Below are 26,708 nucleotides of genomic sequence, written 5' to 3' on the forward strand. Positions count from 1 at the left end.
GGAAAAAAAGGCAAAGTGGAGAAAAACATGGGGAAAAAAAAGGAGAGGGAAGAAGGGGGCAAGGGGATGTGGGGTTTGGGGGGACACTGGCATGCTCGGGGCGCTGCTGAAGGGGATTTTCCCCTTTTCCTGGCAAAGCAGTCCCTGCACAGGGTGGGAAGCGTGTCCCACGGTGTCGCCAACCCCAGGAAGGCTTGAACCCCACAACCGTGGCCGGGACACCTGGCTCTTCTCCCCGGGGACCTTGACTTCAGGCTGGGGGTGTAGGGATAGGGAGTTTTGGGGTGCCCGCTGCTATCCTTGGTTCTCGGTGGATTTAGGGTTGACACGTCCTCCGGGTGACAGTGCCACCTCCTGGACACTGTCCCCATCTCCTGTCCCTTGGAGAAGGCTGAGAAGATGGGGTGACCTTGGTGAGGATCCCCCCCATCCAAACCCCAGCTCCTCAAGACGCCCCTGGCAGGGGAAACCGAGGCAGGTGGGATCCCCAGCACGCAGTAGCACCCCAAGACCACCTTCCAGCTACTGAAGGACACAAGGCAAGAGAGGCCACCACTACGTGGTGGCATCCACGGCTGTCTCTTCCTCACCGGCAGCAGGACCGAGTCCCCCAGGGCTGCCCAAGAGGCTACGAAGCTGAAGCCAGAAGAAGGGTCGTCTCCCAGGTTCATGGGGCCACTCCAGGTAGGTCTTGGTGCCCAACATCTTCCGGAGCCGGGAGAAATGCCGGGGCAAACCCTGAGCATTGATGGGTTCCTTCACCACCAAGATGATGTCCTCGCTGCCCAGCCCCACAGCACGTTGGTGGGCAAAGTAGAGCTCATAGTTGCACCACTCACTGTCGACGAAGCTGCGGGAGAGGACGAAGATGACCTTGGCGCTCCTCTCGATGTTCTCCACGATGTTATCGATGATCCAACGGCCTGGCATGAAGTCCCGCTCATGGATACAGAGCCTGTATGGTGGTGTGGTGCTCTCCAGCCGGTGCAGAAGCTCCCGGCAAACCCAGCTGGCATCGGCACAGCTGTAGGAGATGAAGGCATGGTAGGAGCATCGCTGTGTGGAACCTGTCCGCCGCCTGCCATACTTGGCACGCACCAACTGGTACGTGGCTTGCAGGTACCAACCGGCATCCAGCTTCCAGCAGAGCACGGCACATGCCACCACTGCCACCACCGTGCTGGCCACCGCCACGGCCACCAGCGCCGGCACATTGCATTCCAAGGGACGCGGGGCGTAAGCGGCCACAGCTGTATCCAGCAGTGGCTCGGGATGGTAGCAGGTCCAGTTGTGGGGCCAGTCGGTCAAGGTGGGTCGTCCCCGTCGCCATGTCTCCTCCAAGAAGAGGTAGAGGTCACAGGTGCAGTGGTAGGGGTTGTTGCCAGCTGCCAGGCTAATGAGCCGCGGCATATTGATGAAAGAGCCATGGTTGATGACGCCAAAGGAGTTGTCGTCGATGGCCAGCACCTCCAAACGGGGGCATCTCCACTCAGAGGGGATGAACTTGATCTTATTGCCACTCAACCGCAGCTCCTGCAGCCAGGGGCTTCGGGTGAAGTAGTCCATGTCCAAGCGGTCAAGCTGTGAGTAGGAGAGGTCCAGGTACTCAAGGGTGGTGGGCAGGCACCCAAAGGTGCCTGCCGTCACCCGGTTGTGGTGGAGGGCCAGCCAACGCAAGGTAGGACTCCATTGGCACGTCTCCTGCAGGCTGCCCAAGCCATTGTGGCTGGCATCTAGGCGGGTGAGCTGGGGCCAGGTCCGCGTCAAGGCGGCCACCACAGCCAGGCTCAGGAGCTGGTTGGTGGCCAAGACAAAGATCTCCAGCTTGGGCATGACACCCTCATAGTGGCAGCGTTGGTTATAGATATAACTGTCTTCCAGGCGGTTGCCAGAGATGTCCAAGGCCTCCACGTTACGCATCTCGCCCCAAGCATCGCAGGGGACATAGTTGAAGTTAACATTGATGATGGAGAGGGCGGCCACGCCACTGAACCAAGTGAAGGTCCAGTCGAAACGCAGGACATCAGGGTTGCTGATGTCTTGCAGCAAGAGGCGGTCGAGCCGTGGGGCGGGCGCCTCCATGCCGGAGCTGTTCTGCCACGGTGAGCGGGCGAAGTCAATGGCCACCAGTGCCAAGTCACGGACGTGGGAACGTTGGACGTTGAGCAGGGCCAAGCGGAGGAGGTTCTCATTGAACTTGCCCCGGTAGAAGACCAACTTTGTGATCTGCAACTCCGCCAAGCCGTCAAAGGGATCAGCGTCACCAGTGTAGTAGGTGAACTCAAAGAGGTTACGGAAACGCAGGTAGTTGAGGGGTTTGCCCCGCAGGTCCTGCAACATCACCGGCAGAGCCGCTGCGCTCTCGTCCAAGGCCATGTCGCACCACAGTTCCGTGGTGTTGAGCCACGAGAAAGCCCCGGCTTCGTACCGTCGCAGGCTGGAGGCCGACTTGATGGCGAACTTCTGCAGCGCTGTGTCCTTCAAGATGGCAAAGTCCCCCTGGGAGATGTCCCGCAGCAGCGGCCCACCCAGTGACAGCTCCCGCAGCTGCTGCAGCTTGCCGAAGATGCCATCCAACGCCACGCTGCGGTAGAGGTTGTTGGACATGTCCAACCAACGGAGGTTGACCAACGGTTGCAACGCCAGCGCCGGGATGCAGTTGAGAGAGTTGTTGAAGAGCCGGAGGTGCTCCAAGAGGGGGTTGGAGAGGAAAGCATTCGGCGAAATGCGGGAGATGTTGTTGTAGCCCAAATCCAAGTGCCGTAGCTGGGTCATGCTGGCGAAGTCGCCCGCCGTGATCTCCTGTAGCTTGTTATATGAGAGGTCAAGGCTGCGGAGGCCGCTGGGGAGGCCACGGGGCACCCGCACCAGGTCCTGCCCCTTGCACAGCCCCGTCCGGTTGTCGGCATCAATGCGGCACGGCTGCCACGCCGTGTCCCCTGCCAGGGCCAACAGCACCAGGCACCAAACCGCCCGGGTGCCAGCAGCTGGGGGAGGCCGCGTGGCCTCTGGCATGGCAGTAGGGTGGCTGGGGAGGTACTGCTGGTGGCAGGAGCAGGGACAGGGCTGGAAGGGGCATCCGGGCATCCCTGCGGAGCTGTCCTGTGGCAGGAGAGGGGGGGTCAGTGGTGCCATGTGGGGAGGACCCCGACCCCCCAGGAAGCACTGGGATCAACCCCTGGGGAGGCACCGGGGGGGGTGTGGGGGTGTGGGAGGTGGCACCTGGATCCAGTAGGATGGGAACAGGTAAATCCTCCCTTGGGGGCTCAGGGACTGGATCCCAGGGGGATCGGGGACTCGATCTTGGCGGGGGTGGGGGGTGGGGTTGGATCACAGGGGGATCAGATCCTGGGGATCAGGGACTGGATTGGGGGGTGGGAGGTGTGGGACTGGATCCCACAGATCAGGAAATGGATCCTGGCGGTATTGGGGATGGGATCCCAGGGGGATCAGGAAATGGGGGGGGGGGGGGGGTGGGAATCAGGGACTGGATCCCAAGGGGATTAGATCCCGGAGCAGGGGGGTCAGGGACCAAATTCCAGGGGTCTCCAACACCAGATCCAGGGCGCCTTGGGGACGAGATCCCAGAACGGAGCTCAGCGACCAGATCCCGTGGGATTTGGCACACCAGATTCCACAGGCTGAGGGCCCAACCCAGTGCAAACACGCAACCCAACCCCTCCTCCTCCTCCAAGCCTGTGCTGGGGCTGGGGGGGCTCCAGCAAGCTGTGTCCCCCCCCGGGTTTGCCTTTCTGCTGATTTTTAGGGTGGGTTTTTTTTTTTTCCAATTAAAAAAAAATTAAAAAATTAAAGAATTTAAAAATTAGCTTTGTTGCACAGAGGCAAACTTGTGCTCCTCAGCTGTGGAGCGGTTGCAGCCAAGAGTTTTGGTATTTTTATGGGGGGGGGGGGGGGGGGGGGGGGGGGGCGGGGGGGAACAAACCAGGAAACTGGAGGAGAAAAACAGACGGGCGTCTGTCCTGCCCCAATGCTGATGGCAGAAGTGGCAAAGCCAGGCCAGGTATGGCCCCCTGGGGTCACAGTCCTGCCCGGATTGTCTAGGGCCAGACCCCAGCCCAGGGAGGGGGACATGGGGGAGCCGCCCTGCTTCGTCCTAAAAATTGTCGTTGTCGTCCCCCGCCCCACAGTGCTCCCTGTGCTTGCATGGAAAGGAGGAAAAACACTGGAAATGCCCCAAAGTGGTGGTAGTTGGGTGAGGGAGCAGGTGGTGGTGGACCTGTGGGAGCTGGTGTGGTCCCTGATGCCCCCCCCAGGGTCCCTTCGTGTGAGCCCCCGTAGGAAACACCTGCGCCCCACAGCACTGCTGCACCCATGTGGGGAAACTGAGGCATGGGTGACCCTCGTCTTACCCTGACAAAACCCTCCCAGCACCAAACTCTTCCTCATTCCCAACACCAGCCCAGCCCAAATGCAACCAGTCACCCCAAAACAACCTCATATTCCCCCCTCCTCGCCCCCCTGGCCAGACCCCACTCACCCCACGTGGCACCTGGGATGCAGCGAGTTCGGCAGGTCTTAGCCGGGGCGGGAACAGCAACAGCCGCATCCAGGAACCGCAGGGGCAATGCCAAACTGGCCGGGGCGGCAGGTGGTGTGGCGGGGACAGGAGGAGGACAGGTTTTTGTCCCTGGCTGGGGGAAGCACCCCACCCTGCCAGCCCTGGCTGTACTTTGTCCCCAGGGAGGTTTGCAGCAAGGGTCTGTGCCGAGGGCCTGGCTGGCTCGGGTCCCCAAAGTCGCCCCGCACCCCAAAGTTATGTGACCTCATGTGCCAGGGTCCAGCACTCCCAGCCCAGTGCCCCCCAGTCCAGCCAAGCGCCCCCAGCCCAGCAGCCCCAGTCCAACCTGCTGCTCTGGTCCAGCATCCCCAGCCTATCCCAGTGTCCCCAAATCAGCCCAGCACTCCCAAATCAGCTCAGTACCACCAGTTCAGCCCAGCACCCCCAGCCCAGTACCCCCAGTCCAGCCCAGTGCCCCCAGCCCAGTGCCCTCAATGAAGCCCAGCCCAGAGCCCCCAGCCCAGCTCAGCCCCTCCCAGTCCATCCCAGTGACCCCAGAGCAGCGCCCCCAGTCCAGCCCAGGACCGCCCAATTTAGCTCAGTGCCTCCAGTCAAGCCTGGCACCTCCAAGCCAGCTCAAAGCCCCCTGTCCAGCCCGGCACCCCCAGTCCATCCCAGTTCCCCCAGCCCATCCCAGTGTCCCCAAATCAGCCCAGCACTCCCAAATCAGCTCAGTACCCCCGGTTCAGCCCAGTACCCCCAGTCCACACCAGTCCCCCAGCCCAGCCTGGTGCCTTCAATGCAGCCCAGCCCAGAGCCCCAGCTCAGCTCAGCCCCCCACCCCAGTCCATCCCAGTGACCCCAGCGCAGCACCCCCAGTCCAGCCCAGGGGCCCCAGTTTAGCTCAGTGCCTCCAGTCAAGCCCAGCACCCCCAAGCCAGCTCAAAGTCCCCTGTCCAGCCCAGCACTCCCAGTTCAGCCCAGTGCACTTAATCCGGCATCCCCAGCCCATCCCAGTGCCCCCAATCCGGCATCCCCAGCCCATCCCAGTGCCCCCAATCCGGCATCCCCAGCCCATCCCAGTGCCCCCAATCCGGCATCCCCAGCCCATCCCAGTGCCCCCAATCCGGCATCCCCAGCCCATCCCAGTGCCCCCAATCCGGCATCCCCAGCCCATCCCAGCATCCCCAGTCACTCCTCACAGCCCCCCAGTACAAGCTCCCCCCCGCCAGGCTTGGCAATGCCCTGACTCCATCCCTCCCCACTCAGGGGGGGTCCCAGGGGAGTCCCCTCCGCCAGCTCCAGCCCCCCCATGGACTTGTCCAGCCATGCCACAAAGCCAAGCGCCCATGGAGGAGCCCAGGAACCAGCCAGAAACAGGGACACATCCAGAAGACCAACCTTGACCCCTCTCCTTAATTACCGACTAACAAAGACCGTCGTCCAATTAGTGGTGAGTTTTCCCTTATCTAAAGGACCTGAGGTTTTGTAGAGTAGAAAATATGTACAAAAACATGTAGAAAATGCTCTAAATTGATGTTTCCAGGCTCTGCCGTGATGATCTGGAGGTCCCACCAAGCCCACCATGGGCACAGCCATCATAGGAGCATCCCCAGCATCTCCTGCCTGGTGGGACCAGTCCCAGCCAAGTAACAGCTAATTAAACTTTGGTGATGGTTGCTGGCTCTGGTTTCGGCTTCAGAGTTTCTGTTGTCTGGGAAAGCCCCATCACAGCGGCAGGAGGGCATCTGGCAACAGGCTTTGGAAATAAATCTGAATTAGTTGTAATCAGATCAGTAATAATGCTAATTAGTTGGAATTAGCAGCTCAAACCCAGACCCTGCTCCCCCAAGCTATGATCTGTATTCTCTTTATAGTCCACAGCCCAATAAATACTTGGATAAATGGAATTTCTATTATTATTATTAAAGATGATCCTGCTAAGTAATCGGGATATTTTCGTAGAAAATTGTCCATGTAAGAGGAGCATTGGAGGCTGGGGGGCTCTGGACCCCTGACACGCAATGGTCCCACATGCTTTAACTGCCATGAAGATGCTTCCAAAGGAAAAGCAGACAGGGGAGACGGATGGAAAATGGTTGTACCGGGATGGAAAAACCCTTTAAAGGTTTTCCCGGGTGGTCAAGGGACCACCACAGACCTGGGGAGAGCTCTGTGCTCTGGCAAAAACAATTTCCAAAGGCATTGAGAAAGGGAGGGATGGGATTTCATCAGACTGGCAGCGTCTGGTAGATGGAGGCAAGAGGTTTGAAGAAGCAGGCTGGGATGGGAAACCCAAAGAAATAGAGTTTCCCCACCCAGATTTAGGGGAATATCAGCATATGGATGCCACCTAACCCAGGCCACTGCATAAAAAAACAGCTCTGAGGAATTTGGGGGGGGGGGGTCCCACTTTTGCAAAAACTTCTTAAACCCCTTCACTTTCATATTTAATATGAAAGTAAAATTAAGGATGAAAATTAAATAAACAGGTAAATAAACTATGAAAATTAAACAAACTAAATATTTTTTATATATATATATAAAAATATATGTAAACAGATAGAACACATTATTATTAATAAAAATACATATATGTTGTAGAAACTCCCCGAGACCCAGACCTCCGTGTCCTGGTGCAGGGCAGAACCGTGAGGACCCCCGGGACCTCCACAGCGGGGTCACCCTTGTCCCCGCCACCCCTGCTCCCAAGCCCACCCATCAGCACCAGCCTTAAGTACCAGCTAACGAAGACCCTCGCCCAATCAGTGACAATTTTCCCCTATCTAAGGGAATTTATGGTTCATTAAAAGCAGGTGAAGCTGGAGCTCAGGGCAGGACCAAGCCTCCAGGTTTCAAGGAAGCCCAGGTGAGACCCCCCCCCAGCACAATACCTCAGCCATGATGAGTTTGTTGGGTCTCAGCCGGGGCCAACACCAGGCTCTGCCCATCCCCAGGCCACCGAGAAGCTGCCGCACTGGGTGGACAGCATCATCCTGCTCTACAGCACCTGTGACTGCTCCAGCTCCCACTGGCCTCAGCAGCCACAGTGCCAACAGCTGGTGCATGTCATCTTGGTGGGCAACATGTGGGACCTTGCAGCACCGGTGGGCAGCACCTGGCAAGGAGGGCCAGCTCCTGCACCAGCTTTCATGGAGGTTTCGGCTGCTGAGACCTACCACAGGGCTCTGCTGGTTTTCCACCAGCTGCTGGAGGCGGTGAGGGGGGCGGGAGAGAGAGCCACCAGCAACCGTGGCATCATTCAAAAAGTCTCAGCCACCTTCAGCCATTGCCAGATGGGGTGAGCCTCCCCCATGGTGGCTGTGAAGGTGGAAGCAGATTTAGGGGGAAGGCTGGCAAACCGGAGTCGCTGAGCCCTGCCTGATCCAGGGTATGTCCCTCCCCAGTCTCACCATGGGGGAACAGGAGCAGCGCTGGGTGGCCGCGGTGCCGGCAGAGCCCTCCGAGCACGGGAACGTCCCTCTGTCCGTCCCTCCCCAGAGCCAAGGTGATGGATGGAGGTTTCCCATAGCCAGGGACCTGCTGTGGGCTTTGCTGAACTGCTTGATAAACCAGCCATGGCTAAACCCCCCCTGCCAAGAGGAGCCGTTTGTCCTCCTTGGGTGAGGGGAAAGCCAGGAGCACCCTGCTGTGGTGCCAGAGACCTCCCATACCCATCTCCTGGCCAAAGGAAACTAGTCCCAGCCCCTTCTGGCAGGCTGGGAGTCCAGACACAGCCTGCCCTGCCAGGGCTGAGCACCGGCAAACTCATTTGCCCACAGCAGCTGAGCAAAAAAATGCCTGGAGATGGGGAGGAAGAGCTGAAGGAAAAGACAAAACGAGCTTGTTTGCCTTCCCACCTTCTCCTGCACATTCTTTGCCCGCTCAAAAGCACAGCGGGGGGGATTTGCTGCAGATGCTAGAGCAAGACTCAGGGCCCTGCCGGACATGCACAAAAGACTCGACGCCCTCGATCTGCTCCGAAAAGGGCTGGGGGCAGGAGGCCTCGGCTCACTGCCACCACTGTGGGAGGGAAAGGGGGGTGGAAAAGGGCTGTTGATGCATTCCCCAGCGATGGCAGCAGCAAAGACCCTAAATACTGGGGGGGAGGATGGGTCCCCGGGATGTTCCCGTCACTCACTGCCTGGTATATTGGGAAACGCACGTTAGGACTGAGTCTGAGACCCCATCCCAACACAGGCCAGACACACAGGGCTGCGTGTTCATCCATCCAGGATCACGAAGACAGAGGAAAATAGCGACATCTCAGCAACCAGGCTTTAATAATTAACTCTGCAAACCGCCACAGGACCGTGATTAGTGCAAACGCCTATTTATAACACAGTATTTACACGCGAATGAGGAGCAGAAGATGCCGCACAGCCCTTCACCGTACCTTCCCAACCTCCGCCAAAGTAAAATATTGCTCTAACACGTTAAAACTGCTGCGGTAACAGCACACAGAGGCTGCTGACATGCTAGGGTCAGCTGCCTTTCACTCTCATAACTGATTTACCTTCTCCACCAAGAGTTCCAAGTAGCTGAGTCCAAGCTGAGATTTTGCTCCAGCTCTACCATGAGCTGAGGGGAACTGGGGGGGCAGCTTTTGCCATCCAAATACTTGGGTCCGAGTACCTCACCCTGCACCTTCCCTGACTGAATCAGTTTGCAGGCAGAAAGACCCCATGTTCTTACACCCCACTGCCACCTCCTTCGTTATCCAGCTGACTTAAACTCCCTCTTGCTAAAGCTCTGGGCAGTTCGGCTCAGTTTCAGGCTGCACACGCCCACCCTCTCCCAGCGACTCAGCCTTTCCCCTGCCTGTATCACCCCAGAACCCACAGAAAGCCAGGAGATGCCGAATGGAAAATGCCAGGGAGGTCCTGGAGCTGGGTCTGAACTAACAAACCCGAGGTAGCGCTCTCAAGTGAGGGAACCATGGTTTTCCAGCCCAGGGACAAGCCTTTGCCACCGCGCAGATGTACTTGGAAGCAGGTGAAGCTCGAGCTGTTTGTGCGCAGAGCTGCTAAAGCTCAAAAAAACCACCCCAGCGGGTTTTAAAAGCACATGGGGTCACTCCCTCCCTCCGTATTGCCCTCCCAGGGATGGACCGAGGAACAGCCCACCTCTGGATACAAATAGTCAGCTCCAAGTGTGTCCTTCAGTCCATGGTTAAGTAAAACACTCTTTAGAGCCAGGTCAAACCCACTGCCTGGCATAAACAGCATTATCCAGTGTCACAGAAACCAAGGAAAGTGGGCAATTTTAGTGAGGTGGCAGTGCCAGCTCAGAGAGAAAAGCAGGTGGGAACAACTGACGCAGAGAATCACAGCATCAAGCTGTCTCCTCCCCGATTTATCCCCAGAAAAGCCACCAAAAAGGTCATCTGAGAAGCAAACTGCAGCGAATGCTCAGCAGGATGAACCTGCGCAGCGCCAGGCAGAGGGAGGGAGGCAGATACACAGATTTCAACTTCTTCACAGCTGCAGGGAAGAGCTCGGGCTGCCTGAATCCCCTTTCTGTTCTCAGACACAGAGAGATCCAAGCGGGAAGGGCTGGGAGCGACCCCAAGGCTCGGTGCGACTCGCTGCAGTCACTTCTTCCCCACTGGGATTGCAGGGAAGGTGCAGGCAAGCAAATATTCTCCTACAGGGAAATACCCTGCCCCATCTCACCTCAAACCCATGACCAGCCGGCAGAGCGGAACTGGCCAAGACCCCACAGACTTACCCCAAGCTCACCTCTGAATGCCCAGCTGAGTACGGCTCATCCGCAGTCAAAGTCCTTTCAACTCACCCTCTCTGTCTGCACTTAAAAAGTTTCTTAAAAGGACAATAAAGTGTCAAAACAGGCGCTGGATGTGCCCAGCCAGTGCTAGACTCACCCCCACCCTGCGGTTTAAACCCCATCCCCCCCAGTCTGGGAGAAGCACCCAGGACCCAGGCAGCTTTCTCCAGCCCCAAATATTTCCCTCTTGGCTAGCTCCGTGTTAAGAGACCCTCCCAAATAGGGAGGGGAAAGATTAAAGCCCTAAAACAGCCAGACAGGCCCTACAGTCGATGGGGAGAAGAACCAAATTTAGGTCCATTGAGTATCACCCTCCCCACCAGCAATGCAGGGAGCCAAGGCAGCGGGAGCAGGTCCCTGCGGGCTCCAACGCCACAAACTCCCTCTACCTTTCTCCCGTCTCCACAACCCGTTTATTACGGCAGCCAAGCGTGACGTGAACGCGCAGCCGCATGCAACGGGATTGAGCCAGTCAGCTTTAGTCGTGTCCCAGACCTAGGAGTAACCCCCCAGGGTCCCCACATATCTGCCTGCGCTGGCTTTGAGCCTGGAGGCAGGCTCTGAGAACAACTAAGGCTTCAGTTTGAGCCAGGGATGAAGGATGGTGAGAATGGAAAGGATGGAGGAGGTGAGGCCGCACAGCCCCACAAACCCCGGGCTGGTTTTGTACAGCCCCAGCTTGTCCAGGGGAATAAAAACGTCGCAGGCATTTTTCACCACGTCCAGTAGCAGAGGAGGGTTGTTCCGAAGGACGTGGATCAGAAGCCGGAGCTGGATCTGCAGCCTCAGCCCCAGCTGCTGGAGCCCACTGTCAGCCCGGAGCTGGCACCCGTTCTCGTTGCCTTTTGCTCGCTTCCCATTTGCCTCGCGCTCCATCAGGATCCGGATCTCGTAGGCATCCCGGCTCAGGTTCACGATGAGGGCAAAGAGGTAATACCTAAAAAAAGAGGAAGAGGAATGGTGGGGCAGGGAGAGCAGAGACAGCAGGAAAACAGTGCTGGGGATTGCAGTCCGTGAAGCTGGGAGCCTCTAACTGTTTCCTTTTCAGCCACAAAAATAAGAAGTGCCTTAAAAAACCTGCCCTGTGCGGAACAGTCCACGTTCTACTGACAGCTGAGGGGCTGAGCCGGGCCAAGCGCCCGCCAGCTCTCTTGCCATCGGTACAGTGCAAGGAGAGGAGAAGCCCCTGCACGCAGCGCTTGGGAAGGGAGCTCAGACCCCTTCATCCACCCCTACTCTGTGGGACAGCAGAAAAGAAGCAAGAAACCCGCTCTCTCCCTGGGGAAGCATACTGACTCCTTGCCAGCAGCTCTCGCAGCTGTCCAAGCCCCTCACCTGAAGGACCTCTGGCCCCACTTCTCCTGGTCCACAGTGGGGACGAGCCCCGTCTTCCCTGCCCAGAGAACGTTGTCGCAGGCAAAGTACATGGCCCTGTTCAGGTGGCTGAGAGTGACGCAGAACCGCAGCACCATGTCCGACAAGTGAATGGCTCGTTTTGCCGCCTCCAATGCTTCGGCCGAGCTACCCAGGCGCATCACTACAGGACAGACGGATGGTCACCAAAGGAGAAGAAGGAGGGGGGATAAAGGAGGGTCCCCGCCCCCCCAGCACCGGGGCAGCCCCACTCACACTTGCGGCCCAGGCTAAGGTGAGCCTCCAGCTGCCGAACGCTGGCCAAGAGCCCGGCGCTCGCCCCGTTCCTCCGCAGCGTATCCCCCGCCAAGGCACAGGCGTATTGCGCGGCCCTGCAAGAGACAGCATGAGGGGGGGCCCACACCCCACACCCTCCCCGGGGGCCTCCGTGACCGCCCTCCCCCGAGCCCCGGTGAGGGGAGGCCGGACAGCCCCCCGTACCTGAAGAGCCGCTCCTTGGCCTGGCTCTGGGCGCTGAAGCGGACCCAGGTCTCCATGGCGGGGCCGGGCCCAAGGCGTCGCTCCCCTGTGCGGGGCCTCGGCAGGACAGGACAGGACGCGACGCGCAACAACTTCCGGGAGCGCGACGGAAGCCGCCGCGGGTCAAAGAGGGAGCGGAGGGTGAACCCTAGCGCCATCTGGTGGCTGGCGGGAGCACAGAAGAGCCAGGCCACCCTCTTCATGCCCGCACAGCTTATCCCTATTGGCTAGATGCGCCAGGCCCCGCCCTTTTCCATCAAAACAGAGGCCGTGAATGGGCAATTGGAACGGTCTCCCCCTCTAAATATGTATCGAAGGCTTTGATTGGTTAATTTTTCCATTTCCCGCCCCCTTCTCCCGACCAATAAGAAGACGGTTACAATTCCCTGCCTCCGCCTCCGCTGCTTTGCATTTTGATTCGTTCTTTCCTCTGTCATTATTATCATTCTTGCAGCACGACTGGACAGCTATCTTCTGAGCCCCGCCCCCTCGCCGTGTCCCTCACTTGTGATTGGGGTAAGTAAGGAGGGCGTGCCCCTCCCTCTCCGCGCCCTACAAGCCAGTTCTGATTGGCCGCTCCCCTCCTCTCCCCGCCCACCTTCCCGATCCTCTGTCCTGCGATTGGCGTGTTGCCTCCCTCCCACCACCCTCCCTCTGCCCCGCCCCGAAGTCTTCTCCATGCTACCATTGGCCAGCTCCCACTGTCGTTCTGCCCCCTCCCTGAGGTGATCTCCACGCCCATTGGGCCCTCGGGCGGTGAGTGACAGCGGCTCCACGGCGGGGGTCTCTGTCGGAGCGGGCTGGCGGCGATGATGGAGTCGGTGCGGGCTCAGCGGCTGCAGCCCGGTGTGGGGACGCTGCGCTCCCTCCGGCCCGGTGTCACCGGGGCTCCGGCCGCCGCCTCGGCTCCCCCGCCGCCTCCCGCCCCTCCGCCCGCCGCGGTGGCGGCGCCCTTGCCCGCCGTTCCGCCCCCGACCGGGCTGGGGTTGGGGTTGGGGCTGGGGCTGCCGCCGCCGCCGCCCCCCCTGGGGCTGCAGGGACCCGCCGCGCCGCCGCCGCCCGGCGCCGGGCCTCCCGCCGTGCTGCGGGAGGCGGTGGAGGCGGTGGTGAGGAGCTTCGCCAAGCACACGCAGGGCTACGGCCGCGGTGAGCCGGGGGCGGGCGGGGGAGGGGGGGGCCTGGGGGGCTGAGGGCGAGGGACCCGTGGGGAGACCCTTTTCCCGTACTTGGCCCCTTCTTGCCCCGTTTCCTCCGTGTCGGACACCCCACCCCGGGGCCGCCCTCCTGCTGCCCTCGCCCAGGGCTGGCTCCTCTGCAGCTTGAACTGGTTTCTCGCTCCATCTTATTCCCCACCGCCTTCTCTCAGGGCATGGGATCCTCTCCCCTTTCCCACGCAGTCCGTGCCCCAGGGCTAGGGCTTTTCTTTACCCCTTTTTCTTCCCCCCGGCCCCACTCTGGACCCCATGCGCCCCATGTCCCATCCCATCGCTGTAGGGTCTGGCATCTTCTCAGGGTGTTTCCCTGTCAGCTCCCCCTTTTCCTTCCAGCCTCGTGTCCAGGATTCTCCTGTCCCAGTTCTCCTTCCCCATCAATTCTCCCGTGTCTGGGATTCCTGTTGTAACCCATTTTCTCTGGTCCATGCTACCCTTCCCCCTTCTGTCTTCTCCAGCATGAGCTTTAAGGTGTGGACCTCTCCAAGACCCTCTTCCTTCCCTGGAATTTGCCTGGCAGCCTTGTTGGGTGAGGGCCCTGCTTCCCTTTGCTTCCCACCACCAAGCTTTGAGCAGCCTTTCCCTGCAGATCTATGACGTAGAGAAAAGAAGAGAGTTGGGAGCCTCTCCCGTGGCTGTACGTTCCCTATCCCAACGGTGTTCAGCTAGTGGTTTGCCCATGCGATGGGTTATAAGAGTGACCGAGGAGGCACCTTTGACTGTTGTCATTAGGTTCAACATCAGTAATAAGCATTTTGTGCCATTTGTGGAGACTTTTCCGGTGTCTGCTGCTGTCTCAACCCTCGTGCTTGGGATCTCCTAGCCCTGCAGAGTGAGCTCATATGGTTTGGGTGATGTTAAAGGTGAGCGTGGGGAGGAAAGGAGGATCCGTGCTCCAGCCCGATCTATTTGGGGCTGCTTGTGCCAAAAACGTGAAAGTGAGTAAAGTAAAACTGCCGAGTCCATGGCTTCTCTGAGTCTGCCTTTTCCCTAAGGAGTCTCATGGTTTCAGGGGTCAAGCTAGAGAAACATTGACAGATCTCTTTTTCTTAGAAAGCTCTGTGGCCTCTTAAATGCAAACATTTGTTTTTATGGTATCAACCGTTTCCAGATACCTGATTTGACGTGGTTTTTTGCTTTTGTAAATCAGGGAAAGAAGACAAGGTAGGGGTAGGCAAGTATATAGGTGACCCCGAAGGCAGGCGTAGGAACTTGAGCTGGGCAAACAATTCCCTAGCTTGTGGTTTAAAGCTGAGGAGGTTTCCTGCTTGTGCTGTGCCTGTAACAGGTAAACGTGTGATAAAGTTAAGAGAAAGTGGAGGCTGTTTATTTTTTTTAATGTTTTTTAGATGCTTTTTATGTTTTTAAGAAGGAGGACGCTTCTTGTGTGATAGTGATTTAGTCCTCTGTATGTAATTCCTTTACTTCAACTTGATGTCACGACAAAAAAAAGCTCATTTCTTTCAAAGAAGGCAGCAGCAAAGAGGGCTCTGCTGGGCAATCCTTGCCTGTTCCTGGTGGCCGCAGTTTTCCTGGGATCCCCCTCAGTTCTGTGCTGTGCACAGCTGCACCTTATCGATGAAAAACCCCGTTGCTGGGAGGAGAAATCAACTCTGCAGGCTGCTGGTGCTGGAAGAGGCTGTTGCGGGGGTGTTAAGTACTCCACCACACTCCGGCACCACGGGGCTCCAAGTATTGCATCAGAGGCGCCCGGTCGTGCGAGAGCCCCTGGAGGAGGCTCAGATCTGGGTTTCCTGTAGACTCCTTTTTGTTTAGAAAAGAAAAAAAATAAAAAGTACGGAAGCAAGAAAAAAGGTTAAAGCACATATTTTACTGGCCCTGTGATGGAAAGAATCTTCCACCCCACCCGAAAGGAGACACTTTGCAACTATTTTGAGTTCCTGGCTTCTTCCGGCTACAGCAGCAGGTCCAACAGAGGCGGTCATAGGCTTCCAAATGGTGAGTGCTTGGCAGTCGGCGCCACTGGCATGCGGGGGGACCACTGCTCGTCTGGCTCCGGAGCAACTCAGCACCATGTGGAATCACTTACTTTTCTGTATTTAATATGCAAGTCAGATGTGCTATCATATACACAACGCTGGGATACGGGGTTATGCTCCAAAGCAATAAACAGATATGAGTGATGGTCAAGGCAGGCTCTGCTTTGTGTCTCCCAGCTTCTCTTCATCTTTTCTCGGAGTGGCAAATCTAAAGGGTAAGCCTCTGACAGGAGCCGCCCCGTGTGGGTTAAGCCGTGCTCTGTAAATCTGTGGGTCTCCCACAGGTGGGTGACAAAGTTTTTCTAGATCAGCATTTCCAGTTCCTGCCCTCAGAAATGCAAACAGACAGACTAAAAGGTATCGACTGATACAGATAATAAGAGTTCCAGTGTTTTAAGCTGGTAGAGAGACTTGCTCTACTTGCAGGCATTTAAAATACCTTTCTTTACACGTTGGGTTTCCCATTAAACATGACCTCGTGTAAGGTGCAAAGATAACATCACCTCTTCAGCATCTTTACCTGCGTTCAAACCATCCAGTCGTTTTTCTTTCTCCCCAGCCCGAGCTGTTGTGTTTCATGTTCCATAAGGGATTAAAATCCTTCAGGGTGCAGGTGTCCCTGCCTTCTCGAGGACCGTCCTCTCGCAACCATGAGACACAACAAGATTTAGGATGCTTTCTGTAAATGAAAGCAAACTTCACGTCTCCTGCTTCTTTCCCCCACATCGCTATTTTGTGATTTAATGGGAGGAGGGGGGTGAATGAGCAAGGCTGAAAATCATCGATCTGGAGCAAATACAGACTAAGATTTCACTTAGGATTCAGCACACTGTAGCGCTCAGCCAGTATTTGTCTGCTAAATACGACATGTGCAGCGTTGTAGCTGGAGCTGCGCTGGGAAGGAGAGGGCAGATGGGCAGGCCTCTGTGTGTAGTGGTGCGGTTTGCTTTCCAGCCTTATAAAAGCATATTGTTCTGAAGCATTTGTAGAGTTTCAATTAGGTATTTTAGTCTCTCATCTCCTAAAACCGTCCTGCCTGCAGCAGCTGGAAGTGTTGAATCCAGTCTGTGAAGAAAACCTCTTTTGGATGCTTCTCAGCTGCCTGACCTATTGCTCCAGTTGGTAACGAAGTACCCAGCCAGTGTCTGGCATAGAGGAACCCTTGTCTTGGGCTGAAAACAAAATTCCATGCCCGTGCACATGTTGCATGGCATTTCCTCATTAACCTGCTCTTAACGCCAATTTCTCAGACTTCACTAAATTAAACCAAACTATAATTTCTCTGAATTTTCAGAGTAATTCCGTGTGTCGTGGGAATTTGCGTTGCCTGATGTAGCTCGGCTTTCTCTGCAGTTTCTTGTGTGGTCGCTGCTGTGAAGTCTCAGTTGCCCTGTGCCAAACAGTCCCTGAAGCTGTTATTGAATTGGGCATTGTCTCTCCAAATCTGTTGGGGATTATGTGCATGACTTACACTGTCCCTGGGAAGGGAATCTGCCTGGATGGATGGGAATTCTGTCTGGGTATTGGTGCACTGGAGAACTGGCAGTGAACTGTGTATTGTTTGTATGGCTTTTTGTTAGTCTTCAGTGGAAAATTGCCCCCGTCTTGCATGTTTCATCAAAAAAAAAACCCCCAAAACCAAACCCCAAATTAAACTTGAAAATAATCCAAAGCGACTGCTTTATGAACAAATGTCCTGAAAAGCCTGTGGTTGAAAGAGAAGGGAAATGCTTAGTGAGGAACTACTGTGCTAGTGACTCCTCGCCTGGCTTCATCTTGCAGAACGCAATAAAACAAAGCAAAAGGCTCAAGCTTACTGTCTTCCTGAAAGCTGCCTGGCTGAAGACCTAAAAAGTTACAGCACTGTGTGGGCAACTGAAAAGCTAAGCCAGGGTGGCTTGTGATGGTCTTGGCATCTCACGTTTCACGCGTGGCCTCAAATTAACCTCCCTTTTACATCTTACCCTGGGAGACTTTGAGAACAGCAGCCCCGTCTCGCTTGGTGCTCTGCCTCGGTGCTTGCTGCGTTGCATACAGCTCCTCACAGGAGAGCTTGCGTGGGGATTTGGGGATATTTTTCTTGTTTTGCTTAAAAGGAGAACTCTGGAGTGGAGTCCTTTTAACAGCTTTTGCATTAGTGAGGAGTTGTTGTAATCTATTTTGCAGATCGCCTTGCTTCAAAGCAATTGCTGAGATTAAAAAGGCTGAGAGATGTAGTGCTGAGGAAGAGCTGAGGGCAGGCTTTTCCTACAGCTACCTGTCAAACTCTTCAGCACAGAAAGAAGCTTAGAGCAAATTCGTTGGGACTTAGAGCATTAGACGCTATGAGGGTCATTTTTCTTGCCCAAACCTTGACAAAATAAAGGGTGGGTAAGCAAAGGAAGTCCTCGTGGCACTGGGGATTCAAAAATGAGGAGAGTGGCAGGACAGCTGGCTCATTGTTACAGCAAACACTTCTAGTTCTTGCATGCATATTAAAATAAGAATTTAATCTCATGGATTTAGGCTGCAAGCGGATTGCCGCAAGGGCTGTGTGCGTTGGTCGGCTGTGCATGGTGTGGACTAGCTGCTGGGTCGTTAAACTTGAGTAAGTGCTCAAACCCCGTCTAACAAATTTGGTGCTCCAGAAGAGGTACCTGCTTAAAAACGACTTCTCCTGAAAAGACTGTAATTATCAATGTCAATGAGGGCTAACGTTTTAGGCTCTGGTTTCCTAACTGGGATGGAAGAACCACTTACTATAACAATGCTAATCCTGGTCTTAGCCTGTGATTCACTGTTTGGTTATACGTCCTCCCACGGTGAATGGCACAAACGAGATTCTCCAATTAGATGTTTCTATTCTCCTCAGTGCTGTTACACACTCTCTGTGTCGTGTTCCCACCCAAATTACAGGGAGTTCTGCCAGAAGGCCTCAGCTGGGTAGCTTTACGCCTCGGGTCACTTCTTGTGTCTTCATCGTGTCGTTTTGAGCTAGGTACATGATGTTCAGCATAAAGGCAGGTGGTTTCTACAGGTCTAACAGTGCACACGCAGGTCAGCTGCTTTATTTTTATCTTAAATGTAAGAATGTGAGTATTGAGGATCAGCTAAGGCAGGTGAGCAAACCTGCTGAGCCTGTTGACAGCCCTCTCACGGAGGAAAAAACGCCTCGCTGCCCTGCTGCTCTGCAGCCTTTTTCAAGTCCTCTTCTGAAAGCTTTTCCCTAAGTTTGTTGGAACGAGAAGAGCTTTTCTGTAGGAAGCTTTGTTTTATAACTCGGTGGTTCTCCTTACGTTCCTCTTGCTGGGAGAGGTGTGCTTGTGTTGACATTGTGCACCTACAGTTTCCCTTGAAGCTGATGGTTTTTAGTACAAGATACAACTGAGTTCCCTGGGCAGGGCCCTGCTTGCGTAGGTGGGAATACACTGAACATTTATGCTGTGCTGTTTCTGGATGCGGCTGTTCCTGGCGGGTGATACCTGAGGAAACCAGCTTCCCAGGCTCTTGTTTTCTGTGTCTGAACTCAATTCTATTTCTGTGTCCTCAGTGAATGTTGTGGAGGCCCTTCAGGAGTTCTGGCAGATGAAGCAGTCGCGTGGAGCTGATCTGAAAAACGGAGCCCTCGTGGTGTATGAGATGGTCCCTTCCAACAGCCCCCCTTATGTCTGCTATGTCACCTTGCCGGGAGGGAGCTGCTTTGGCAGTTTCCAGGTACGATGGCTTGGTTGGAGGCTGTCCCTGCTGCGTAGCTCACTCTTTAAAGCAGTCTAACTTGGGTACCCTTAGAATCTTTCCCCACCAGAATTAGTGCTCAAATACCTTTCTGCACTGGGCACAGCGTTAACGTTTTCCTGCCGATTTGAAGCATGTGAATGACATGGGTCTGACTGTAACCCTCTTTAATTTCAAGCTGGCTAGTAAGTATTCCTAATTGCCTATAAAACCCCACCCGACTTCAGTCCGGGAAGGCTGAGCTGTAAATTTTACTTTGCTGTATGTATTGTATTCCCTACACATGACTGACTTGGACCTTAGCAGAGCTGAGGTAAGATATGTGGTATCAGAGAAAACTGTTAGATTGGCTGGTTTTGATACTTTGTTCTCCTTCCCAGGATTAAGCACTGGGATGTATTTACACGATGCAGCTCGGACAAACTGGTAGAGTAGTATTTCCTTGCAAGGGCTCTGGATTTGACCCCGAACCTCTTCTCAAGGTGCCAAAAGACTCTAGAAATCAAATCATAACATTGGATCAAGAGTTTCTCCCCTTGTTCTGTTTAAAAGGAAAATGTCCAACCCAAATACCTCACCCGAAAGATTAAGGTCCAAAAATCACAATGGGTCCTGACTGCATTTCAAATTCCTTTGCTGCAGTGGCTTTAGGCAGTTACTCTCTAGTCTTGGTTTGAAGAACATATCCAAAAGAAACAGTTCTAGCAGCTACACGGTCTACCCATCCTGAAGAGCGGTCCTTGTGCTTAAGAGTAATTTGGTTACGTTTTGGTTTTAAGCTAATTAATTTTGTTGATGATCTGACTGGTGGCATTTCCTGATGCAGATACTATGTGCTGAGTTCAGCTGCCTGCCTAATTTTTGTGTTTAGCATGGTTGGGATAGCTGTGGTTTAAAACTAGCTCCTAATGATTTCAGGATGTCTGAGAGCACGACTTTCCAAAACTACACAACACTGCCACCTAATTCCTATTTCGTGTGTCGGGGGGAGAAGTTCGGAGCGTGGGGCCAAAGGGATCTCAGTCATCTCGCTGTCTTTCTGTCCTGAGAAGTCCTCTTTCTTGTCTCTCCTCAGTTCTGTCCAACCAAGGCTGAAGCCCGAAGGAGCGCTGCAAAGATTGCACTAATGAACTCGGTCTTTAATGAGCATCCCTCCCGGAGGATCACAGATGAGTTCATTGAGAAGAGTGTGTCGGAGGCCCTGGCATCTTTCAATGTAAGGTTTTTCAATGCCCAGATGGCTGCAGTTGATGGGGACGGATTGACTGGGGAAAAACCTCAAAACATGGGAAGAGAAGTTTTCTTTTACATCTGGAACTCTTTATGGCAGGTTTTTTTTCAGTGACTTCTGAGTATTAAAACTTTAACTGTAGCTCTAATTCTTGTTCTCCTGCTTCTCCTCCCACAGTCTCACACTCTTCTTGAGTTTGATTGTGCTGCCCTCAGATCAGGCAGGACAGGATAATAAGACTGAGATGTTGATTCATGTGGCCCTTCTGTGACCAGCTTGTCACATTGGCTAGTTTTCTTTAAACCAAATATTTTCCAGAAACTTTAGTTTCTAGCGGTGGGAGCTTTGCATTCTTCTTTTACTGCCCTAATTATACCTTATCCTGGGGGGAGTTCTTGCTGTGCAGTCACATGGCACTTGATGGTACCCAGAGTATTGTAAGAACTTTGAAATCACCATAATGGGCTGCAGAAAAAATCCCGTTTCAAGCGGCATTGCCAAAAGCAGAGCGGGCTCTGTTGCTCCGTGAGAGCTATAATGAACGATGCAAGTATTCGAGGCTGAATTAGACCAGTAAGGTGTCTGCAGGCACAAGGCTGAGGTGCGTAAGGCTGTCCTCCTTAATCTGACCTGGAATTACTGGAGTGGAGCTGATGTAGCAGAATTTGAAGGTATCAGGTGAGCTGCACTTGCTCGGGAATTGCAGCTCTTAAATGAAATGTGTGTTGCAGGGCAATCGTGAAGAAGCTGATAATCCCAACACCGGGATTGGTGCTTTCCGCTTCATGCTGGAATCCAACAAGGGAAAATCGATGCTGGAGTTCCAGGTACTGTTCATAATTTAATTACACAGTTCAGGGGGTGGGTGGTTTGATCTTTCAGCTACATTCATAGTGCTTTGTGTTCAAAATAAAAGTGGGGCTTTCCTCTTAGGTCACAGTTCAGGATTTGTGGCACGTTCAGGTGCTGGTATAGCCACAAAATACTTTGAATTGGGCTTCTCTCTGTAAACGCTCTTTGATGTTTGCATGGCTCAGTATTGTGAAAGTGTCGTGCATTCTTCTGATCCAGTGTTTTCAGTGCCATAGTATTTAGATAACTGGTGCTGGAGGTCCAGGCGGTATCTCCAGGTACCTTAACTCATGGCATTAAGCAAGCCGTTTCATTTGTGGTGTTTATCCTCTCCCTGTAAAATGGGAGAGATCTGGCTTCCCTTAGGAAAGCTGGTGAAGATCTTTCATCCAAAGACATTTTGATTGTGGAATTAGGAGACTTGATTACTGTCGTTACATGCCCTCAAACCACAGCATTATCTGAGCAGTCTTCGTATCCTACTGAAATATGCTCAGTCTGTCTCTTGTTACGACAAAACATCTGTGAAATGAAAAGTACAAACTGCTGAGGGAAACTGCTATAACACTTACCAGTTCTGGTTAATGGAGCAGAAGGAGTCCGTGCAGAACAGATGACTGAGAACTGAGATTCTTCTGGGCTTTATTCCAGCCTTTCTGAGGAAACCGCTCCTATGAGTGGAGCAGAGCAGCCAGGTAACGAAGACTGTTTAGAGCACTCTGAATTCCACATGTGACTTGATAGCCTTTGAGTATGCTCCTTGTTGTCAAGCAGGACGTCTATCCCTGCATGTACAGAGATATAGTTATGACAGTGCTTTGAGATTCGTGAATCCTTTTAATTTAAACTTGGGCTTCAAAAGGAACTCGAAATGATTCTTGTGCAGATGAGTTGACTGTAAGCACACCAACGGACCGTAACTCTGCTCCAGATGGTGAAGCAGGCTTTGGAGGCATCTCAAAGTAGGCGCCTTAAGTCTGTAGTGTCGCTGTATTTGGGGTTCTTTGCTGCAGGCAAACTTTTCCCAAAGCCAACTTCTTGCCTGGCTCGTTTCCCTTGAATGGAAATAACTCAGTAGGCGGAAGACAGAAGTGTTTATATTAATGGGCCTGTTTACACAGGGTGACTCTGTTATGTATATTCCTTAGGCTGTGTTTGTGCTTGGGAAGCCTAACTAGTTGCTGCAAGTTTATGAAAGAAAATTTGTGTGGCCTTGAGAGAGAAATGTTTGCTTGGAAAACATTGGATTGTCACCCACTCTGGCTGATGGTTTAGCTTGGATGTTGGGAGATTGCAGAGTCTTACTTGCAGAATCCTGAAATCCCTGGGGCAGAGTGAAGCGTCAGCATCTTTGTCTCCTCTGTAATCCACTCATCTGGTCGGGGGATTTTTGTCTAGTGTGGTAAGCCAGGCTTTGCCCTTGCATCCTGGCTCCTAGGACGTTGGTGATGCCTTCCGCCTCCCCCGCTTCTCTGGTTTTCTTGTCTTTTTGATAAATCTTAACTCATTAATGCTGGAATTCTTTTGTTCATGGACTCTGAGGTTGCAAACATACTCCGTGATCCTTGCAATTGCAAAGGACTGGGCGTGATATTGCAAAGTCCTCGGCTTCTTGTTGCCATCGCTAGAAACTAGCTTGACTACTGGTAACGCTGAATCCTCGTCCCCATGTTTGCTTGCAGCCTGACTGCCTCTTGCCGTTGCAGGAGTTGATGACCGTCTTCCAGCTGTTGCATTGGAACGGCAGCCTCAAAGCCATGCGCGAGAGGCAGTGCTCGCGGCAGGTGAGTCTGGGCTCTGGATGTCTCGAGCAGTTGTACTCTAGGTGCGTTAGGGTTGCAACAACCTTCTGCTTAAGCTCCCTTAGCTGGCAAGGAAGCCAGATGCTACTAAGTGATGCGTGTCCCGTGTAGTGACTTGTCTTTCCTAAGCTCCCCTCCATCTGTCCGTTACCACCAGGAGGTCCTGGCTCACTACTCCCACCGCGCCCTGGATGATGACATAAGGAACCAGATGGCCATGGACTGGGTGAACAGGGAGCAGAATAGCCCAGGGGCCCTTTCCAGAGAGCTGGCTTCGACGGAGAGAGAGCTGGACGAAGCCCGCCTGGCTGGGAAGGAGCTGCGTTTCCATAAGGAGAAGAAAGACATCCTGATGCTGGCAGCTGGCCAGCTGGGGAGCATGCACTCCTCCAACTGCTAGACTCTGGCGTGCAAGTTGTTCCACTCCCTCAGGCCTGCTAACACCTCCACGCTGACGGGATCCATCCCGTGTCACGTAAAGCATGTAATGCCTCTTCCAGAATTGTGGCCCATTTGCACATTATAAAGAATTTTTAAAAAAAAAAAAAAAAAAGCTCCTGTACAGATTTTTAAACCTTTTAATACTTGCTTCTAGACCTGCTCCTCAGCCCCCTATCCACTAGAGAATTCCTTCTGTCACTTTTTTTTAAAGACGGCATCAAAAATGCAGCCTTTCAGTATTAACACTGAAGACCTCTGCTGTACGTTGGTACTATGTAGTCAGCAGTATTCCATGAAATGTAGCACTTCTTCCAGAAAGCTTCTGTTCTTTGGAGCTGATGCATGTCGTGCAGACCTGCTTTTTTTTTTCTTAATTTTGCTTCTATAGTGGGGGGGGGTGTCTATCAAAACTCCTTCTTGATAAGCACACTAATTTAAAAAAAAAAAAAAACAACAAAACCAAACCACCAACACATTCTCTCTAACACTACAATGCAAGCTGCGCGGGGGAATGCTCCCAAGCACGTAAAAGGGATTTAAAACTGGGATTTTGTTTTGGCCAGACTTAAGTCTGGGGATCAGTCTTACGGCATTCCAGTTCCAAGCTCAGGCAGGATTTGCAGTTACCCCTACAACTGTCGGGTGGCTTTATCTGTTCCTGCTCTGGCTTTTTGCTCGTGGGGTAGGACATAGTTCATTCTCTAAATAATGCACCTAATAACAAACTACAAGGCCCTGCAGTACTTAAGGGATTGGACTTGACAGTTTAATTAAGTCTGCACCAAACAGAGCCTCCTGCTCTGCTCCTTTTCAGTCCTCTTCAGGTTCTTACAGTGCTTAGCCCAGCCTGGCAGGCTGGAGATGCTGAACTCCTGTCCCAAGCACCAGCAGTCAGTGTGGCGGGGGTGAAGTGGCCAGTTTATTTCCCTGGAAATGGAGGGTTGGGTGTTTTTTGGCTTCCCTAGCCAAGTTGGGGAAGATGCAGAATTTTGAAAATCTTGCAAGAAGTGAGAGATGGACATGCTGTTCTCTCCAGAGCAGCTTCCAAACCAAATGTCAGACTTGGCCTTTTCAAGGAACGTTTAAAAAACCTTGCCAGAGTTTCAGAACTTGCTAGCAATAAGAGGGGAAAGGGCTCAGGTCCTCTCCCCAAAGAGCTCTGTGAATACAAGTCTTTATTAACTAGAACTGTGTTTAAGTCTTTGTTAACTAGAAGTGTGTTTAATCCTTTGAACCAGAGCACAGATCCAGCCCCAAGCAGTGAAAGCTCAGACTAGGGTTTGGCTTCAACTCTGCTTTGCTTCTGTCAGCCAGGTAAAGGGGCCTGACCCTTCACTGTGCCTAATTTACGCTGCCCAGTTCCCTCCGCAGCTGCGCGCCCCCCCCCCCAAAAAACAGTTATTGGGGACAATTCTTAGGATTTCTGGTAGAGCAGAGGACTGAGTAGTTCTTCAAGGTCAGCAGATCACGCAGAGCTTACCGTTCCTCGGTGAGAACTTGGCACGGAAGGAAAGGAATTGCGTGACTGCCAGGCTGGACAAAATGAAGGCGTGGGCTGCGGGTTTTGGCCCCCCTGGCCCGGAACGTTTACACAGCGTAGCCTTGAATGAGGAGAGAGGGTGATGGTGAGAGCTGTGCCACTGGCGGAGCTGGGAGCACCCGCTTCGGAGCGTGGTCCCTTCCTTGTTGTAGTGGCGGTGGAACAAAACATTGCTGAAACAAAAATATGTCTATGCAATATTTTTTTAGGTGAATAGTTCCCTATTCTTTGTACACTTGTCAGTACTAAATCTGTATGACGTTTAGATTTTTAAAAACACCCTTTCTGACTTTAAAGTGTTCCTGCAGCTCAACTTCAGTCAAGAAAGTAGCAACTTATTCCAAGTAATTCCCATATATCCCTTCCTACTTTTCTGATACATAGCCCAGAAGCACCAGCAGTGTCTTGGCGGGAATATAAATTGAAGACAGACTTCTTTCTTCAGTGCAGCTTTGAGCTTTCTCCGTTTTTTTCCCCTGGGTGGAGGTACAAAGCCTTCGGGATTCTGGTATTTCCACCGGCAGCCACCCCTTGCGCCCTCTCCTTTCTCTGCAGCAGCCTCTCGCACAGTATGTTTGACCACAGAGGCAGGTGGATATTCGAGCAATAGTCTTTGTTTTGAGATGGAGATTTTAAAAAATTGCATTATCTGTAGGTATTCTAGTTTTGTATTCTCGTCCTAACAAGCCTATATTGGGTTTTTTTATGTATTTTTTTATATACAGCCTTTTTACACAACAGTATTAATGTTTAACGAGTTTATAAATGTGATTGTAAATGGTGCGGAGTTGTTTTGGTTTTTTTTTTACTGGCTGGCAATATCTAGACCTTGTATTTGCATTTAATCACTTGCTCTAGAAATAACATCTCTCCACCAGCACTTCCACACCTGCCTGTAGTGTTCCGACACATGAAACGGTGATTTATCCGAGAGCCTGATCCAGCAAATAAGGGAACTCCCGAGAAACCTCGTGGCACCTCCACCATCGCCTTTTTGTGCCCTGCCTGGTAGAGGATTCCTCGGTGCTTTTTGCTTTTTTGGGCACCATCGAGTGTTTTCCGTGTTGGGATTTTAATGCTTTTCAGCGAAAAACTCTCCACGACTCTGTCCTGCAGCGCCAGCTCATACACGAGCTCTTTCGGATGCCTCGCTGCTGCCCACAGCCGCTCTCACATGAATTGGGGAGGATTAGGGTGTTCCCATTCCTCCTGGCAGAAGGGAAAAGGAAAATTTGATATTCTGTGACTTGTGTTTTTGGCAATTCAGGCACCGTTTTTCAGCCTCCAATCCACGTGGAAGGTGATAAAATGAACAAATCCAGGTTTTCTCAGCATCCAAAATGGGTTGTTTTCCTTGTTTGGGCCGCGTAATTAAATGCAAAGCTGAAAGGATAAATCGCCATATGCCGTTGTGGTTTCTATGTATGATTTTATACAATAAAACACTAGATTTTGGGGTAGCTGTGGTGGCTTCTCTCTTCTTCTGGGGCAGAAGGGGTGGATTGTGCCCCCAACCTCTTCATTGAACCGTCCCGGCGCAGGGGCTGGTACCCCGGGAGCAGCGGGGCTGGTGTCACCCCCCGCCACCCCCGGGGGGGTGACAGTGGTGCCCAGTATGGCCCCAGTCTGGGGTGGGGAAAAGGCGCCCCTGCCCTTCCCAGCATGGCGGGGCGGGGCCGTACGACATGTGCTGACCTCCCTAAGATGGGGACGCGGGC

General features: G+C 53.3%; 3 protein-coding genes across 3 annotated transcripts; 1 reads left to right on the plus strand and 2 right to left on the minus strand.

The window, feature by feature from the left end:
• Positions 1 to 45: 45 nt before the first annotated feature.
• On the minus strand, positions 46 to 4,611 carry LOC128145821 (toll-like receptor 2). Its single transcript, XM_052796544.1, has 2 exons — positions 4,499 to 4,611; positions 46 to 3,102 (listed from the first exon to the last, which is right to left on the minus strand). Exons 1-2 carry the CDS (start codon positions 4,565 to 4,567, stop codon positions 556 to 558), a joined length of 2,616 nt encoding a protein of 871 aa, XP_052652504.1. The 5' UTR covers positions 4,568 to 4,611; the 3' UTR covers positions 46 to 555.
• A 4,172-nt stretch (positions 4,612 to 8,783) lies between these two features.
• PEX11B (peroxisomal biogenesis factor 11 beta) lies at positions 8,784 to 12,279 on the minus strand. Its single transcript, XM_052797454.1, has 4 exons — positions 12,161 to 12,279; positions 11,936 to 12,051; positions 11,642 to 11,843; positions 8,784 to 11,243 (listed from the first exon to the last, which is right to left on the minus strand). The coding sequence occupies exons 1-4, from the start codon at positions 12,214 to 12,216 to the stop codon at positions 10,877 to 10,879; spliced, it is 741 nt and encodes a 246-aa protein (XP_052653414.1). The 5' UTR covers positions 12,217 to 12,279; the 3' UTR covers positions 8,784 to 10,876.
• Positions 12,280 to 12,961: 682 nt separating this feature from the next.
• LIX1L (limb and CNS expressed 1 like) lies at positions 12,962 to 26,450 on the plus strand. Its single transcript, XM_052796648.1, has 6 exons — positions 12,962 to 13,345; positions 18,940 to 19,103; positions 20,200 to 20,340; positions 21,087 to 21,182; positions 22,914 to 22,991; positions 23,167 to 26,450. The coding sequence occupies exons 1-6, from the start codon at positions 13,009 to 13,011 to the stop codon at positions 23,407 to 23,409; spliced, it is 1,059 nt and encodes a 352-aa protein (XP_052652608.1). The 5' UTR covers positions 12,962 to 13,008; the 3' UTR covers positions 23,410 to 26,450.
• The last annotated feature ends 258 nt before the right edge of the window (positions 26,451 to 26,708 follow it).

This window comes from Harpia harpyja, chromosome 9 (assembly GCF_026419915.1).
Source record: "Harpia harpyja isolate bHarHar1 chromosome 9, bHarHar1 primary haplotype, whole genome shotgun sequence".
Taxonomy (NCBI): domain Eukaryota; kingdom Metazoa; phylum Chordata; class Aves; order Accipitriformes; family Accipitridae; genus Harpia; species Harpia harpyja.

Excerpts from the sequence above, each read along its gene's own strand:
- LOC128145821 (XM_052796544.1), bottom strand. The coding sequence starts at position 4,567 with ATGCGGCTGTTGCTGTTCCCGCCCCGGCTAAGACCTGCCGAACTCGCT. Across the intron at positions 3,103-4,498 it reads CATCCCAGGTGCCACGTGGG|GACAGCTCCGCAGGGATGCC; the intron begins GTGAGTGGGGTC and ends CTCCTGCCACAG.
- PEX11B (XM_052797454.1), bottom strand. The coding sequence starts at position 12,216 with ATGGAGACCTGGGTCCGCTTCAGCGCCCAGAGCCAGGCCAAGGAGCGG. Across the intron at positions 12,052-12,160 it reads GCCAAGGAGCGGCTCTTCAG|GGCCGCGCAATACGCCTGTG; the intron begins GTACGGGGGGCT and ends TGTCTCTTGCAG. Across the intron at positions 11,844-11,935 it reads CCTTAGCCTGGGCCGCAAGT|TGATGCGCCTGGGTAGCTCG; the intron begins GTGAGTGGGGCT and ends TCTGTCCTGTAG.
- LIX1L (XM_052796648.1), top strand. The coding sequence starts at position 13,009 with ATGATGGAGTCGGTGCGGGCTCAGCGGCTGCAGCCCGGTGTGGGGACG. Across the intron at positions 19,104-20,199 it reads GCTGCTTTGGCAGTTTCCAG|TTCTGTCCAACCAAGGCTGA; the intron begins GTACGATGGCTT and ends GTCTCTCCTCAG. Across the intron at positions 20,341-21,086 it reads AGGCCCTGGCATCTTTCAAT|GGCAATCGTGAAGAAGCTGA; the intron begins GTAAGGTTTTTC and ends TGTGTGTTGCAG.